The following is a 17,466-nucleotide window of genomic DNA, read 5'->3' as shown; positions in this document are numbered from 1 at the left end:
TTCCATTTCTACTTTCGACTGTATACCACAATCAATTACTGAAGAACCAACTGCACTCTAAATAAGGAAATAATTTCGTTATATACGATTGAAATAACTCAATGCTTGATGAAAAAATATTATAAGAAAACGTTGGGGGAGTGAAAACATCTTTATACTAACGTTTTCGACACAATTCGCAGCTTCTGCATTGGATAAGTGGGACATGCTTTCCACGGAAGAATTCTCATTGACAACATTCTCCATGCAAACAGTAGCGTCTGCAATCGGCAAATCGTGCACAGATTCCATGACAGAACGCTAAAAACAAAAATATGGACCTGTATTACAACATTGCTTAGACCTATGTAGCGTACGAAATAAATTCACAAAAGTAAAAAGCGCACACACAGCAAGGAAAGTAATTAGCTGCCTCGAATGTAGAATCATCGTTGTCACTCAAAATCCTAACAACATGTCGTCGTGGCTGTTTATTTGGTGCATCAAATGTGTCGGAAACTGATGGCACTGCTTCGGGTTTGAAACGTTTCTTCCACGTTCCAGGGCTCACTACGTAATCATCTTGTCGGAAACGGTTTCCGCAAAGAAAACTGCAAGACGTAGGATTAAAATCTTTCCGCTTCACGGAAGTAATCCACGTCTTTAGTAGCTCTGGGTGCTTTAGAGGAAACCTATTCAAAAACATCGAATTAGCAAACGCACTAAGTCTGTATTTTTATCGTATTGTATCGGTAGTCGTATTACCTGTGAAATGGTAAGTCACTCTTCTTACTCCATCGCTTCGTACAATTGAAAGCGGAACAAGAAATCACCATTTCGATAATCCGTAATTCCTTATACACCGTACAGACCGAGAGAAACTTCTTGCCAAATTCGAATATGGCGGGCAATACAGACGACAGTAATCAGCTGGTAGAGCCATCTATCGGTAGGTCCGGTAGTTGAGCATCCCTCATTTCGCTAGCTTTAGACGCCTGTGACGCTTCTTACCAGAGATAAGGCCGATTAATGTTTACGTTGATACTGTGATGAAGGGTATTCTAACTCTTCGTCCTGTTGTTAGACACATACTCATATTAGTAACAGACAGGTAACAAGCGAATTTACGCAGGCTAGCTTTGAAACTGGGCAGAAAGTATGTCTGATTCTGAAGATGATCTAACTGAGAAACAGTTACGAATTATAGTACTAGGGGAACCCGCTACAGGGAAGGTGAGAGCTTTCAGGTCGTACATTGACACGTAATTGTCGTTTGAGGACGGAAAGGTCATTTGCAAGCTACTCGATGATAACGGAATTCGTTTTGTAATTTTGTGATATTAACGCCAGCTGTTGGAAACTATACTTTGTCTAGGTGTTGACAAAGTTCCGTGAACTGATCACAGATTTTGGATTTATTGTCAAAACAAGTGTGCAATCATGTTACAGGGAAAGTTTCTGTTGGCATGGGTTATGAGTGATAAAAAGAGATTCGTTGGTAATTCAGTTTTACTATTCAGTCCATTTGGTTGTTGCCGTTATTGTGGCAGTGGAAACCATGCCGTTAGATGAGAGGGAGTTGATAAACTTTAGTAATTAATATACGCTGGTGATAGCCAGTCCGACAGCCTGGTATTAACAGTCACGTTGAAAATTAGTGCAAACAACCACTTGAAAAAATTTGTATTGCACAAGCACTGTAATTTGTACGTACTTTGACGACTCTGAACTGTACTGAAATACTTGTAATTACTATTATTTTTCGTTTGGAATGTATTTATAATAGCTTTAATAAATCACTGAAACAAAAAACCTGCACATTAATGTTTTACCTTAAGGCATAAAATGAAATTTTCAGCTTTTGACCGTTACAGGTTGAATTCTACTCTGCATTAGCTTTGTTTATAATTATTTTTATATAAACACGATTCGTAAACGCTTATGGTTTTTGTTTAAAAGACACACACTTTTTCTCTGTCAGGGCTTGCCACAAACTTATTTGTGTTGAGTCTCAAAATTTGATGCACCCACAAAGTTTGGCTGTAGCACTCACTTCTTTTGCAGATTTGTACTAATTACAGTTACATAAAGTTCCAAATCCTAGTGTAAAGCAGAAATTTTTTCATTAAAAAAATAAATAAGTAAGTTAGTAGAGGTGCAGTATTGACAATTTCGCAGCTGGAATTCTTTGAGTCGGTGAAGTATATTTGTTATTGTTTGATAATATATTGGAAATTAATAATGATGTCCTCCTTGAAAGAGCCAGGTGCCAACTGAAATGTGCCCTGCTTTCATGACAACTGACTGGACCCAATGTGCAATTGTCTTGTTGGTTTCATTTGCTTAGATAATCGCAGGTTCCCTGCATTTATTTCAAAAATGCAATTATGTAGGTAGAACTGAGTTTGAAACTTACTGGCAGATTAAAACTGTGTGCCGGACTGAGACTCTAACTCGGAACCTTTGCCTTTCGCGGGCAAGTGCTCTACCAACTGAGCTACCCAAGCACGCCTCATCTCCTACCTTCCAAATTTCACTGTGAGGATGGGGCGTGAGTTGTGCTTGGGTAGCTCAGTTGGTAGAGCACTTGCCCGCGAAAGGCAAAGGTCCCGAGTTCGAGTCTCGGTCCGGCGCACAGTTTTAATCTGCCAGGAAGTTTCATATCAGTGCACACTCTGCTGTAGAGTGAAAATTTCATTCTAGAACTGAGTTTGTTCACTGTGAAGCATTAAGCTGCAGTTGTGATTGGTGCTTGAGGCGAATATCAGTGATAACTCAGTGAGTGCTGAATTGGACTGGAAGGTAATTAAGGTATTGTGAATATGATTACACCAGCTTTGTAGTTTATGAAAGACTGTAGCATAACAATTATTGAACAGAAACCATTGAAATACTTTAAACAATACAATTTTAGCTCTTTCAATTGTGTGCAATTATTGTTAATAACACAGAACAATCTTAAACATAATAATAGGGAGTGGAAACTATGTAAAAAAGAGTTATTTCTGTAGAAATTATCCACATTCATATCAAAAGCAAACTTGCTGCTTATTTACACTTACATAATATAGTTTGCTACAGAGACAATAATATGCTCAGGAAGCAAACTGTGAATAATAAAGAAATTTTACAGGATTTGATGATTCTAGACTCATTTTGAATTAAGTGAATGAAGACTAGTTAGATACTTAGCGAAACAGATGCAAAAGTATAAAGAAATGATTATCAGATGGAGACAGAAATATGGACTATGAGAATTCAATCAGTAAGGAAGTTCAAAACCCACTAGCATGAGTCCTTCTATAGAGGTGAACTCTGCATATCACAGTCCAGTGTAGAAAGAGAGAGTAGTAGAGGAGTAATATTGAAATAATGTTGGTCTGATTTAGCTTTCAGTACCCCACAAGGACCTCTTTTGAGTTGTGGAGAAGAATGAAATGTTGGCTAAAGTGCAGTTACAGTGTACCTGGATCTTCTGTTGAATGCTGCAGTAGGCAACTGTGTCATGACTGATGGGAAGTGACATGTGAGTTGGATGTCAGTAACCAGTGAGGTGACAAAACTGTCGTTTTCTTTTCGTAGAACATGTGAATTAATGAAGTTTGTTTTCAAGATTGAGAGTGAGAAGGAAATTAGATGTGCTGACACTGATCTGCTGCAAAAATGAGGTTAGGCTGGAATGTGACAGTTTGGTTGTGACTTGGTGAAGCCAACAGATGTGAATTTAAGAAAACTACAACATGCTGACAGACTGTGAAGCCCAAGGCTTAGGTCACATTGGAATGTGTCAAATTCATTGTGAGTTGGCGAAGTCGAAGTCAACGAATTTCAGTGTGATTACCATACTAGATTGGTGTGTAGTGTGGCCCAAGATAACATTCACTGTAGCAGTAACCGACTTGTATATCTTACTTCCAGTTTTGCAGAAAAGTCAGATGATATTATTAAATTGTAACCCGATAGAATAAAGTAATAACTAACTTTATTTATGAAACCTAGGAAATTATGAACAGGTATTCTGATTGGCTACAGACAACCATCTCACAATTCATCATGTATGCTTCCCACCACTCCTTGTGCATTTATGAAGGGCAGCATGCAACAGAAGGGCCAGGTTCACCATAACTGCATTTTTACTGGAATAGTTTGGAGGGGAATGTGTCTAGTTAATGACCAACTTGACATTCAGTGCAAAAGCAAGTCATTTCTGTTGAAGGCAGTACATGGCAGCAGTTATTTCAGTTGACAGATACTACAGCTGTGATGCAACCTGCAGACACATTTAGGACAACTTACAATAGCAGTCGTCTCGCGTGCATAAGACAAAGGAACCAAATATCTTTCCCTAGTACTAGCAGTTTCCTGTTATAATTGTCATGATGGTTTCCTCCTGCCTTAAATACAGTGAGGTGTCGAAAGCCATGGAATAGCGATGTGCACATATACACGTGGTGGTAGTATCAAGTACACAAGATATAAAAGAGCAGTGCATTGGCATACCTGTCGTTTGTGCTCATGTTATTCGTGTGAAAAGGTTTCTGATGTCATGGTGGTGGCTGTATGGGCACTATCAGACTTTGAAGCAGAATGGTAGTTGGAGCTAGATGCATGGGACATACCATTTTGGGCGCACAGCTTGTGGTCTAGTGACTAGCATTGCTGCCTCTGGATCATGGGGTCCTGGGTTCGATTCCTGGCCAGGTTGGGGATTTTATTCAGCCCAGGGACTGAGTGTTTGTGTTGTCCTCATCATTTCATCATCATTTTTGTGATAGTGGCTAGATTAGACTGTGTAAAAAATTGAACTGTGTAAAAATTGGGGCTTTGTATGGGCTCTGATGGCCGCACAGTTGCGTGCCCATCAAACCAAACATCATCATCATCATTCCATTTTGGAAATCATTAGGGAAATCAATATTCCGAGATCTAGTGTCAAGGGTGTGATGACAATGCCAAATTTTAGGCATTACCTCTCACCACGGACAATGCAGTGGCTGATAGAAATGCCACTGATCTCGGTTGATAAGTAACTTAACAACTGAGATGAGCAGCATTTCCATAGAGTTGTCAGTGCTAACAGTCAGTGCCCACATAGTACTTGAGACAGAAAACTGGCCGAAACCAGAGATTGATAACAGTGAAATTCTAATTGGAATATCATCACAAAGATTGTTGAACGCTGGTGGTGGAGGCGAGTTTATGGCATTAAAAAAATATGGTAATATCTAGTGATATCAGCACGGACTCAGAATATGAATACTTTGATTGAAGATAAGTGTTAATAGTGGATCAGACATGCTCATTGGATGCTTTTATAGACGACCTGCCTCACCAACGGCAGTGGCGAAACAGTTGAGGGGAAACTTGGAGAATATTTCTTGTAAATTTCCTGGTCATGTTATAGTCATAGGAGATTTTGACTTGCCAGACTGTGAAACTCAAGTGATTAGAATGGGTAATAGTGATAGAGAATCATGTGTAATTTTTCTAAGTGCTTTGTGGTGTAGTGGCTGGCATTGCTGCCTCTGGATCACAGGGTTCCAGGTTCGATTCACAGCTGGGTCGGGGATTGTCTCCACCTGAGGACTGTGTATTTATGTTGTCCTCGTCATGTCATCATCATTCAGGAAAGTGGCAAGATTGGACAGTGTACATAATGGGACTTTGTACAGGCACTGATAACCACACAGTTGAGTACCCCACAAACTAAATATCAGTTTAGTCAGAGAACTGATTTGTAAAAATAACATCTTAGAGCGGCTGGTAACAAAACGACCCCGAGCTAATCAAGCCAGCATAGAATAGGAAATCAATGATCATAAGGTTATTACAGCATCACAGAATATGGCTTGAAATAGTAATACTAAGAAAGGCAGGAAGAGCTACAGGAGAAAGATTTCAGATTACCTGACAGGTAATCACAAAAACTTCATCTCCAGTACTGACATTGTTGAGCATCAATGGACAGCTTTCAAGTGTGCTTTAGGCAAATATGTCCCAAGCATACTTGTGAGGGGTGGAAAAGACCCACCGTGATTGTCAACCATGTTGGGAAACTGTTACGAAAGCAAAGAAAGCTTCATGACAAATGAAGGCAAAATTAGCATAAGGAGGGCTTAGTATGAAGCTTTCACTGAGTACAAAGGTAAAACTGTAGCTACCAATTTGGCAAAAAATCCTAAGTAGTTCTGGTCTTACGGTAAATCAGTAAACAGATCAAAGCCATCTGTCCAGACACTCTTTGACCATAATATCTTGGAGAAATGCCGGTTTTCCAAAACTGTTTCACTGAAAACAACACTGTAGTTTCATCTTTAGTCACACAAATGACACACACACACACACACACACACACACACACACACACACACACACACACACCTATTGGCCTAATCTCTGATGTTGGTCTGTTATACAATTTTGTAATGTGTTTTATGCTCACTTATTTTGATATTTCTGGAGCCCAAAAATCTCTTCTGTAGGAACCAACATTGGTTCCAAAGACAACAATCATGTGAAACCCATCTGGCTCTGTCTATCCATGAGACACAGAAAACGATAGATACAGGCACTCTGGTAGATGTCATGTTCCTTGACTTCCGAAAGGCATTAGATACAGTTCTGCACTGCTGCCCAATAAACAATATGCGTGTATTCACTCTGAATGAAGACAAGTCTTCAGACATAAAAGTAACTTCGGATGTGCCCCAGGGGAGTATCACAGGACCTTTACTTTTCACAATGTAGTAGATAACATCAGAAGCTCAGTGAGGCTTTTCACGAATGGTCTGTTATTTCCAGAGAAGTCGCAATGCTGGAAAATTGCAGCAAAATGCAGGAAGATTTGCAGAAGATTGAAGCTTGGTGCAGCGAGTGGTAATTGATCCGCAACATAAACAATTGTAATGTACTGCAAATATATATAGAGAAAGACCCTTTACTGTATGATTACAAAATTGCAGAACAATCTCTGAAAGCAGTTGCTTCCATAAAATGTCTAGGAGTATGCTTGTGGAGCAATTTGAAGTGGAATGACCACATAAAATTAATCACAAGGCAGATGCCAGCCTGAGATTCATTGGGAGAATCCTCCGGAAATATAGTCCATCAACAAAGGAAGTACTTACAAAACACTTGTTCGACCAATACCTAAATATTGCACATCAGTATAGGATCTTTACCAGATAGGGCTGATAGAGAAGATCCAAAGAAGTTCAGCTTGTTTTGTTATACATTCATTTAGTAAATATGAAAGGATCTCAAGAGATGCTCAGCCAACTCAAGTGGTAGACAGGGACACTGGTATGCAAAGAAGTCTCTGCCACACACTGTAAAGTTGCTTGCAGAGTATCTGATGAATGAAAACACCACTGACAGCTGTTAAAACTTGGTTTTAATTGACTATGCTACCGGTTTCATGGCATTAGCCGGATCTTCAGGTGCAACCTACTTATTTAAGAATTGAAGTATAAACTGTGTTGCAGATTTGTGCTATTATGTAAAGATTATTTGCAGACTTATACTCATAAAAATTATTACATTAACCCATCATAGGTCAAATCAACAACCTAGTCAAGGTATTGCCATTCTGAGAATATTGTCAGTATTTAAAAAGTGTATACTAACGAAGGCTACTTGGGAAGGTGGGCCATGTAATATCCCCTATTAATGTTGCCAGATAGATCAAACAAATTTACTGGCCATCCATTGCATCTGCAAGTATCTCTAAGAAAAGAGAGAGTGTTGAAAGCTAAAACTGCTTTTGAAGATATTAGCCCATAAAAGAGCTAACAGTGAAAAAATAACAATGAAAACAATCAATATTTGACAAAATAATTTAACAGGATAGATAAAAGAAACCTACTCACCAAGCGGTGGCAGAACACACACCCTCCTCTTTCCTAAAATAAATCCCTTTTTGTAAACCTCTCCAGTCCTTTTCCTTCGCCCCTCATCCTCTTCCTTCAGCCCTTCTGCCTGAAGAAGGAGCCACTGGCTACAATGGCTTGCCTAATTATAACTTTCTTTTGCGTGTGTTCTGCTGCCACTTGGTGAGTAGATCTTTTTATCTATCCAATTAAATTAACAGTGAAAATAGTGCAATTGATAGGTGCAAAGTAGAATAAATTAACCAGGCCTCTTTCTTACCATCTCTAACTATGTATGGAAGGCACTGCTTGCAAAAGTAGGCCCTACCTTCACTGGCCAAAAGGAAACACTGACTGCCCAGGTAAATAATAACTATGACATGGACACTGTGTTGTAATGTACATGAGACTAAGAGTGCTGGGTTGTTCCCTTTTTTGTGAGTATAAGTCTGCAAATAATGTGGATATAATAGCACAAATTTTCAGCACGGGGTAGTGTGAGGTGCTGTGCCACGGTTCACGCAGCTCCCCCCATTGGAGGTCCTCACCTTTCAGCGATGTTTTCATTCTTCATTACCTTCAACAGCTGCAGATGCCAAGCATGCAAAATTGTTTGTGGAGTGTAGATGTAGACATACATCCCAGCAAAGCAAATGGACAAAGGATTTCACAATAGCAACATGGAATATGAGGACGATGCAAGAAAATGATGTATGGCTATAGGAAATAAGATGGCAAAAGAATGGGTAGACTGACAAACCTGAGTACCCTTTAGCATATAGCTGACCAGAGGAAAGAACTTGCAAATTTGGAACAGGATTTATAAAAACTAGGAAAGCAAGAAAAAGCTTATTAGAATTAAACCACAGATGAAAGAATTTGCAGAGGGAAATTTAGGAACATTTCAGTAGTAAATGCATATACGGAGAAAAGGATGATATAATAAAAGAACAGTTGTGTGGAGACCTGGGAGAAGTATGTTGTGCAGTACATAAGTATGATTTTATGTTAGTAGTAGGAAATTTTATGCAATGGGAGGCAAAGCATCACTGTGGAGTCTCTGGAAAACATTCAGTGCACAAGAAAACAATGAGAATGGAATCTGTTGTGCCAATCCACAGCAAGGAATAATTTTATAATTAAGGGCACCTGCTTTCCGCATAAAAAGATTTATCTGGGTACCTGGAAGTCTGCAGTCAAAGGAATAATCAACCAGATTTATCATACTTTAGTGAATGCCTGCAATTGCATCTCAGTTATAGACGAATTGAGCTGCAGAGAACCAAATTGTGATTCAGGTCACTATGTGGTAAAATCAATCTTGAGAGAGAAGCAATTGTTAGTAGATAGCAGTAGAACAGAAAATAGGATGAACTGGAACTTAGACAAACTTTACATTTGATATGAAATAAAAAAATATGAACCAACACTAAGTAGGAAATTGAGTAATGAAGACCTACCATCAGAAGTAGGCAAAAGATGGAGCAGAATTGGAAAAGCCATTAAGGATGCTGCAGAAGAAATAATAGCAGTGAGAACAAGTAGAATAATCTACGAATTGTTTGATGAAAATTGCAGGTTAGCAGTAGAGGAAGAGAAAATGGCAATAATGAGATTGTCACAAAGAGGAACCAAAAACAATATGAACTACTGTGTATAGAGAATTAAGGAGAAGAGCTAACAGACTGTGCAAAAGAAAGTAAAGACAATGGATAAAGAAGGAATTTCGAGAGCTAAAGGAACAGAGTGAAATGAGAAAGTTTTATCATCTGTTGGCAAAATAAGGAGCAGATTCCAGCCAAACATAAAGGCATTTTTGAGCTAAGATGCAAAGATGATAAGGAAGGAAGAACAGAGAGTGACCAGATGGACAGAATACTTCAAAGATGCACTATAACTAGCCTAGAAGAAGAACAGACAACCTTGTACGAAGAAAGAGAGGAGCTGGAAGTAAGCAGTGACATGAGAGAGCCAACATTGCAAGAAGTTTCTCTGGTGTCCGCAAGATGAAAAACAATCAAATCCCCGCATGGAAAACTGGATTAATGATCTCCACTTATAAGAAAGGGGATAGAAGAGCATGTAAAAATTACAGAAGTATCTCACTATTAAGGATACAGAAGTGTGTAGAAGGCATACTTCGGGAATATTAGTGTGGTTTTCAGACAGACAGAGGAAAAACTGATCAAATATTTGTGATCAGATAAATGACGGAAAAGTTCTATGACCATAATATAATTCTGCACTTCCTATTTATCAGTTTCAAACAATCCTTTGACAGCATAAATTGGCAATAATTATACAGTGCTGAGAGAAGTTGGTATATGTGCTAAACTAAATAAATGTAATCAGAATGACAATGATTGAGATAAAAGCAAAAGTAAAGATATTCCATAGCACACGTGAAAACCTTGCCTTTAATGAAAGAGTCAAGCAATATGACAGTCTTTCTGCTGTCATAGTCAATATAGCCCTGCACAGCATACTGAATAAAATCAATATAAGAGGCGCCATATCTATGAAAAGTGGCCAGACTTGGGGGTCAGCTATGGTGTGGAGGTGGTCGAGTACCGGGTTTTTCAGGTGGCGGTGTTGGCAATGGGTGGCTAGGGAAACTTCACTGCAAGAGACAACACATTTTATTTGTCTTAGATTACAATTCCAGAGTGCTCTGACATCCCCAGATTCGCCCTCTGCAGGTGTGTGGTCCATCAGCGATCCCAGTGATGTTGGAAGGCTGTGGCTATGAGATAGCCATTAGACTTCCACATCCTGCTTTGCCAATACTGTTTACCACACTCAGCAGTGCCTACCTGAGCTAGCACTATGCACCCTGAGTGAGCAGTGCCAGTGACGCTTATATCCAATGGATTTCCATAGATGGACATGGCTACTGGGTCTCAGAAGCTGACACTGGTGTGGAGGGCTGGTGGAATTACCACCCTGTCTGCGAACCACTGCCCTCCAAGGCAGAAATTTGGTGCTGCTGTGGCACCTGAGTGACAGCTCCCATTGTGTCACCTAAGTCTGCAGGGAAGGCTTAGAATCATGAGGTGTTCTGGTGGAGCTGGCCGCCCAGACCAGTGTTGACTGCTGGCTGCCAATAGTGTGTTGGAGCCTGACATGCATCCGAGGTCGTGGAGCGTGTTGCAAGACTCCTCGTATCATAGGCATAGGCTAGAAACAGAGGATATTTATAGCAATTACCAGCGGTCTTATTGTGCCATTACACTGGTTCCAGGCATGTACAGATCAATACTTATGTGATCCAACATTGTGGGAATATACTGCAGGTGGGCCTGTTATTGTGTGGCCTCTCTGCGATGTCAGCACAATTGTGCAGCTTAACCTGGCTGCCTTGCTGTGTGCAAACAGGGTTGCTTGTTAAATTATATATCAGCACCTCTGTGCCTACTCACTTGCCTAATACACAGTTTCAGTGGAGCTGCTTTAATTTAGTAACACCCAAAATTTAGTAATGGTGTTACAGTGTATAACTCCATAGTTTGCCTTTTCACATATGAGCCAAAGATATGGATGCTGACAGAAGATGACAAAAATACTTTAAGAACCTTTGCATGAAAAGTACTATGCAAAATTTATGCCCAATAATGGAGGGAGAAGGGTACAAGATATGCTATAACACCAAATTACAAGCATTAGTAAAAGGAAGAGATGTAGTAAAATTTGGCAAATAACAATGAATAAAATGGCTAGAGTATGTGAAAAGAATGTGAGAGGACAGAATACGAAATAAAATGAAAATTGTCATCCATGATACTACATAAAATGCCAAATGGTAAGCACCTGAGGAAGCTCAGTCTTCATTGGCTGGGTACAGGATTAGGAAATCAAGGGCTCCCAGTCTGTGGGCTGATGAATGCAACCATTCCTCTGGAACAGCAAACACTCGGCTTGTTTTAGTTTGCCTTTGAAGTGTAGCAGTGGGATGCTGTGTGTCACAGGATTGGGGTTTCTAATTTAATCATGTAGATCTCAAGAATGGTACAAACCTCAAAAAGAAATAAACCCTCAACCTCTAGATATGCTGGGTGCCAATGGAGTGGATGGCTGTTGAGTTGAAGCAGTCATTATCAAGCAAAATCTGGGATACCTGTCACAACCCTGTTGTATAAGGCTTAGCTAAGCATATTGGGCTCTGTTAGTAATGGACATGTATTTCCATATCCTATTAAAGGATGAAATGGCTCATGAGTTTCTCAATCAATTCACCTCCAGTGAATCAGGTGGACCATTTGTTAGTATTAACATGCAAGCAAGTAGGCTTGTAGTACAAAGCTTTCAACATTAGAAAATAGAAATGTCCAAAGTAACAGGGCACAGCTGTTCCATTCATTAAAGAGAAAGACATAACTTTTGAGACAGTGCCAGCTTCATACATACAAAAATCATTAAAATGATTTCTAAAATTTTAAATTCTGTAAAGCACCTCCAGAATGGTGTACTTCTAATAGAAACATCTGCTGTCAAACAAGCAAAACAGCTACTGAAATGTCATAAAATAGATATAATACCTAGTGAATTTTGAATGACCCAAGATACTTAATGCTTATAAAGGGTTTATTATATTCTGGGAAATGGTGAATATTGATGCAAAGGATTTGGAGCATGAATGGTCTGATGATAGAGGGATGCAAGTGAAACATAATATGAAACAGGTAAATGGTGAGCTTCAAAAAACTGCTGCATTTATAACAATATTAGATACAACTACCTTGCCAGAGTAAATTAAGGCAGGCTTCCTCCAGGTGAAAGTGGAACTTTTGGCAACTGTGACAAGACATTTCATGAAGTAGGTGTGAATTACCCTGACAGTCACATTTACTGGAATCATAACTTTCATGTATCCCATAAAGGAAAGAAGGTGCAAGGGATCAAAATCACAAAGAGAATGTCGTATAATGAAGCAAAGTTGATGTTCAGCTCATTAAAGCTGCCCAGCTTCACTTCATCATTCACATCCATGGTAAAAAATCCTGTAATAAAAATTAATACTGTCACACAGATACAAACTAATAGGAAAAATGCAAATCTGTGTTTCTGCCAGTGTATACGTACTTCCACTCCTACAGCTACCAGAGCAGCAGTGGCAAGCTTCACAACAGCTTTTTTGAGAAGGGTTCATCTGCAGAAGTAGTCTGCTGTGAGGAACCAACCAGAACCCACCTTAAATCTCACAAAGATTGTTTGCTTACAGCCTCAGCAGTAAGTTAAGGGGGAAAAAAAACAGAAATCACCTACAGTTAGAAATGGCTCCTATACTTCAGTGGAATGTCAGTGGATTAAGGATTCATGTGGAGGAACTAGAACTCTTAGCACAAATGAAGCGCATGTATTTTTGTGTTTGGGAGACTCACCTCAGAGGCCATTGCCTCTGTGTTCAGCGGTTATAGCCAACACAGAAAGCATGACCCTAGTGGGGAGAGGGTTAAAAGTAAAATGGGTGTATCCATCAATGATGAATACCACTCTTTGGGTCTCCTCCTTACACACTGTGTTGCAAGCAGTTGCTGCAATAGTGCATACACCATATAAGATTACTATATGCTTCTTATACTTGCCCTCTAATGTAACGCCAGACAATGAGGCTCTCAACGACTTCACCACACAGCTCCTTTGGTAATTTCTTTTTTGAGGAGATTTTTGTGCACATCTTATATTATTGGCCTTCACTATGACCTACCCCTGAAGTTAAGCTGTAAAATACCTCTTGTTTTCAGAAGACATATGCCTTCTGATAATGGGACAGTGTATAGACTTCAGCAATGCCATAGGGTTATTTTCTGTCATCAATTTACTCTCCAGTTCATGCATATGCTAGTCAGTGGGAAGTGATGCTTGTTGGCCATTTCCCAATCTGGATACCTCTACTAGACAGAGCAATGCTCAGAGGAATGCTGCCTGGACGGATGCTCAAACAGGAGAAATGGGCACTCTACAGCCAACTCTCTCTCTCTCTCTCTCTCTCTCTCTCTCTCTCTCTCTCTCTCTCTCTGTGCATGTGTGCATTTTGTATACAATGATAGTATTGTTTAGGAAAATTATAAAATTCTGAACAGCTAGTGTTACCATTGATGAAGTACATTTGGTGTTAATGTAGTAGACAAGCACACTGTATCACTGTAAAAGTCTTAAAAGCTAATGTCAATAACTAAGATGTTAAAGTACTGTTTTAAATTATAAAATGAATTGTTTGATAATCAGTTATACCTGTTCATTTAGAAATTATTGTAGGCAGATAGTGACAATTTGTTGAAGATTCTGATTGTGTTTATTTTTTGCAAGTTTACCATATTTGGTAGTCTGCACCTTGGTATACCTAAACTTGCCTTAGCAACATCAGTCGATGGGAAATCCACAAAGGAATATCAACAACTTAGGAAATGTAGATTGCTACTTACCGTAAAGAAGACACGTTAAGTTGCAGACAGGTACAATTAAAAGACACTTATACAAAGCTTTTGGCCACAGCCTTCATTGGCAAAAGAGAAACACACACCATTCATACACACTAGCAAGTACACCTCATGCACACATGAGCGCCAACTCCAGCAGCTCAGGCCAGTAAGCAACTATTACGTGGGATGGCAGCATCAATCTGAAGGGGCTGGGGAAGGGGAAGTGATAGTAGTGTACAGGTGGGGGTGACAGAGGAACACTGTCTGGCAGAGCATGGAGGGACTAGAATGCCAAAAGGTGTGGTGTCAGGGGTTGTGGGGCAGGGAGGAGGGGAAGAAGGAGTGGAAAGGAGAGCAGAGGGGGTGGAAACTGTTGGATGGAGGGTGTGGGGACAGTATGTTACCATAAGTTGAGGCCGGGATAGTAATGGGAGTGGAGAATGTGTTATAAGGGTGACTCCCATCCGCACATTTCAGAAAAGCTGGTGGTGGAGGGGAGGAATCAGATGGCTTGGGTAGTGAAGCAGCCATTGAAGTCAAGCATGTTATGCTAGCTGATTGTTGTGCCACAAGGTGGTCTACTTTGCCCTGGGCCACAGTTTGGTGGCGGCTGTTCAGCCTAGTGGACTGCTGGTTGTTGGTCATATCAATGTAAAAAGCTGTGCAATGATTACAGCAGAGCTGGTAAATGACATGGCTGCTTTCACAGGTGGCTCGGCCCCTGATCGGGTAGCATATACCTGTGACAGCACTGCAATAGGAAGTGCTTTGTGGGTGGATTGGGCAGGTCTTGCACTGGGCCTTCCTCATTGGACTAGGATGTTGTAGAGGTTGGGTGGGCGACAGAACATTTGTTGTTAAATGTGCTTTATTTCTTCCCTGACTATAAGTTCTTTATTACTGATTTTGTTGTAAATGGCACAAATATAAATTTATAGGTGAACAAGTGTTAGTACTCTCATCTTAGTAAAGAGAGGATAACTATGCTCCATAGCAACCTTCTTATACATTATATGTGCTTCGCTTTCTTTCCCAAAAATGTTAATTATGTGAGGGTAATGTCCCCAGACAAGCAGGTCATAAGAAGTAAGTGAGTGGAAGAGTCCAAAGTACATCACACAAAGGTAATCACTGTTCACCGCATCTCTTAGTTTCCACATGAGGTAAGTTACTCACAATATCTTTTCAAAATATGGTTGATAGGGTTCTCTCAACAGAGTTCGGAATGAATATGGACATATAAGAGTTTAACAGATTTAGTTTATGAATTCTCTGACAGCCAGAAAAGGAGCTTTTGTGTTTAGGCTGGATTTCAGAGGAGTTTATTAGCAGTAAAGCATTTCAGTGAAAAATTAAGTGATTCCCTTGTCTTCTGATTGAGAGCCACAATTACCTGATGCATGCTATGCAGTGTCATTCATCAGCATAGTATATTGGAGACTGAGCTATATGATGGGGCATATCATGATTGTAGTAATGACAAAGAATGGTCTATGGATAGAACCGTATAGAAACCCAGTGTTAATTTTAAATGATGAGGAACATCCTTTTCTGGTTGATGCAAACAGTTTTCTGCAATCTAAGTTGGGAGAAGTTACTGGCAATATGGGCTACATATGCCATAGACCTCCAGCTTTGTTACTAAATGTCACATGGACTGCAGCTTATTTGCTTATGTCACACAAAACAAGATACACAAACTTATTCCTTTGAAAAACTGTTAAAGCAAATCAACATTTTCTAGCTATAATGATATTTCTGTCCTTTCAAAAACAAAACTGATCCTCACTGAGCAGGCTGTGCTTAAAAGGGTGTACAATATTGTCACAAATACCTTCAAAACTGTTAGCACAATTGAGAGGTAACTTAATAACAGTTTATCATCTTTTTTTAAATACTGGAACATCTTTTGAGATTTTTTCACTTATAAGGAAAGGCTCCAGTCTCTAAGCATTTATCAAAAACAAAAACCAATGGTTAAGAGCACAGGTGTTTTTTGATATATTGGACAACCAGTAACATTCCATACTTTAGGAATTTGAGAAATTGGGCACATTTATAACTCATGTCTCTGACGTGACATACTGTAGTGAGGCACTAAGCAGGTCATTTGCAGATGGGCTTGGTGCTTTGATTCTGTCTGCTATTTCTTTGACTGAATTTACAAAATTCTCATTTAATTCCTGGGATCAAGCTGAGCTCTGGTGTAGTTAACAGATTCCTCTCATTTTATGACCACCCCATGCTGCCTTGCACTTATTGGAAGCTTCTTCCAAGAGCTTTTCTTAGGCAGCTTTTACTATTATTATTATTATTATTATTATTATTATTATTATTATTGCTAAAGCTTAAGGCAAAGAATAAAGTCAACAAGAGGTATTGATACAGTGACTGAATGGAATGGAACACCCCCCCCCCCCTTTTTTTTTCTTCCCCCCAAACAAGGCATTAACATTTTCACTGTTGTGCAAGTATTTCGGTGCACTGCAGATACATAGATGAATGGGGATAAGGAATCAGATGGAATTCTGTAACTCTGTAATGAGCCACCAGAGACCACAAATTACTTGTACCAGAATACTAAGAAAGTATCCATGAACTACCTCCAAAATTTGTTAGTGGGGTTTGGATTTACCTGATATTTGTTTATTTGCATTAGGAGAAAAACAGAGACTTTTAAAAAAGGCAATGTTATTCCCCTTATACAGCTCAGCTGCTGTTTTCATCTAATACTTCGAAGTATTTATGTAACTTTACACAGACCATTATAAACTGTCTGTATACAGTGCATTGGCACTTTTCTAATGTAAAGGGAGGCATTAGAGTTACTATACAGGATTTTTATAATTGAGTCCAAACATTTTGGTAAATTATAGAAATGTTTAAATATTTGATTATTTTTAAATATCATGTCCAATGTCCACTAGCAACCTATTTTAGCTTAATTTCATTCATCATAATAATTTATTTTGGCAAGCCTGCAACTGTGTCATTCATGATTTAAATAATGAAACACTACACCAGTTACATATTTTGAGTTTAGCGTGATGTGTTTCAAGAAAGTGTTGTGCTAAGCATGAAAAAATATATAGCTGGCACAGTATTTCATTATTTAAATCATAATCTTTTGAGTTAGTCATAAATTCACTTTAGTTATTTAACAATGGAAAATCCACATTGGAATAATAACAATGTTATGA

The 17,466-nt window shown here is 39.2% G+C and overlaps 1 protein-coding gene and 1 non-coding gene across 2 annotated transcripts in view; both read left to right on the top strand.

Moving 5' to 3' along the window:
- The first annotated feature begins 1,137 nt into the window (after positions 1–1,137).
- LOC124788159 (ras-related protein Rab-28-like) overlaps positions 1,138–17,466 on the top strand; it is a 44,245-nt gene continuing 27,916 nt past the window's right edge. Inside the window, exon 1 of the mRNA XM_047255310.1 lies at positions 1,138–1,212. Coding sequence (XP_047111266.1) covers positions 1,138–1,212 — 75 coding nt within the window. The remainder of the gene's footprint in view (positions 1,213–17,466) is intronic.
- Trnas-cga lies at positions 2,540–2,614 on the top strand. The gene has a single exon. It is a non-coding gene; the product is annotated as a tRNA-Ser (tRNA).

Source organism: Schistocerca piceifrons, chromosome 3 (assembly GCF_021461385.2).
Source record: "Schistocerca piceifrons isolate TAMUIC-IGC-003096 chromosome 3, iqSchPice1.1, whole genome shotgun sequence".
Lineage (NCBI taxonomy): Eukaryota > Metazoa > Arthropoda > Insecta > Orthoptera > Acrididae > Schistocerca > Schistocerca piceifrons.
Note: the sequence above shows the minus strand (reverse complement) of the source record. Positions and strands in the feature narration are given on the sequence as shown.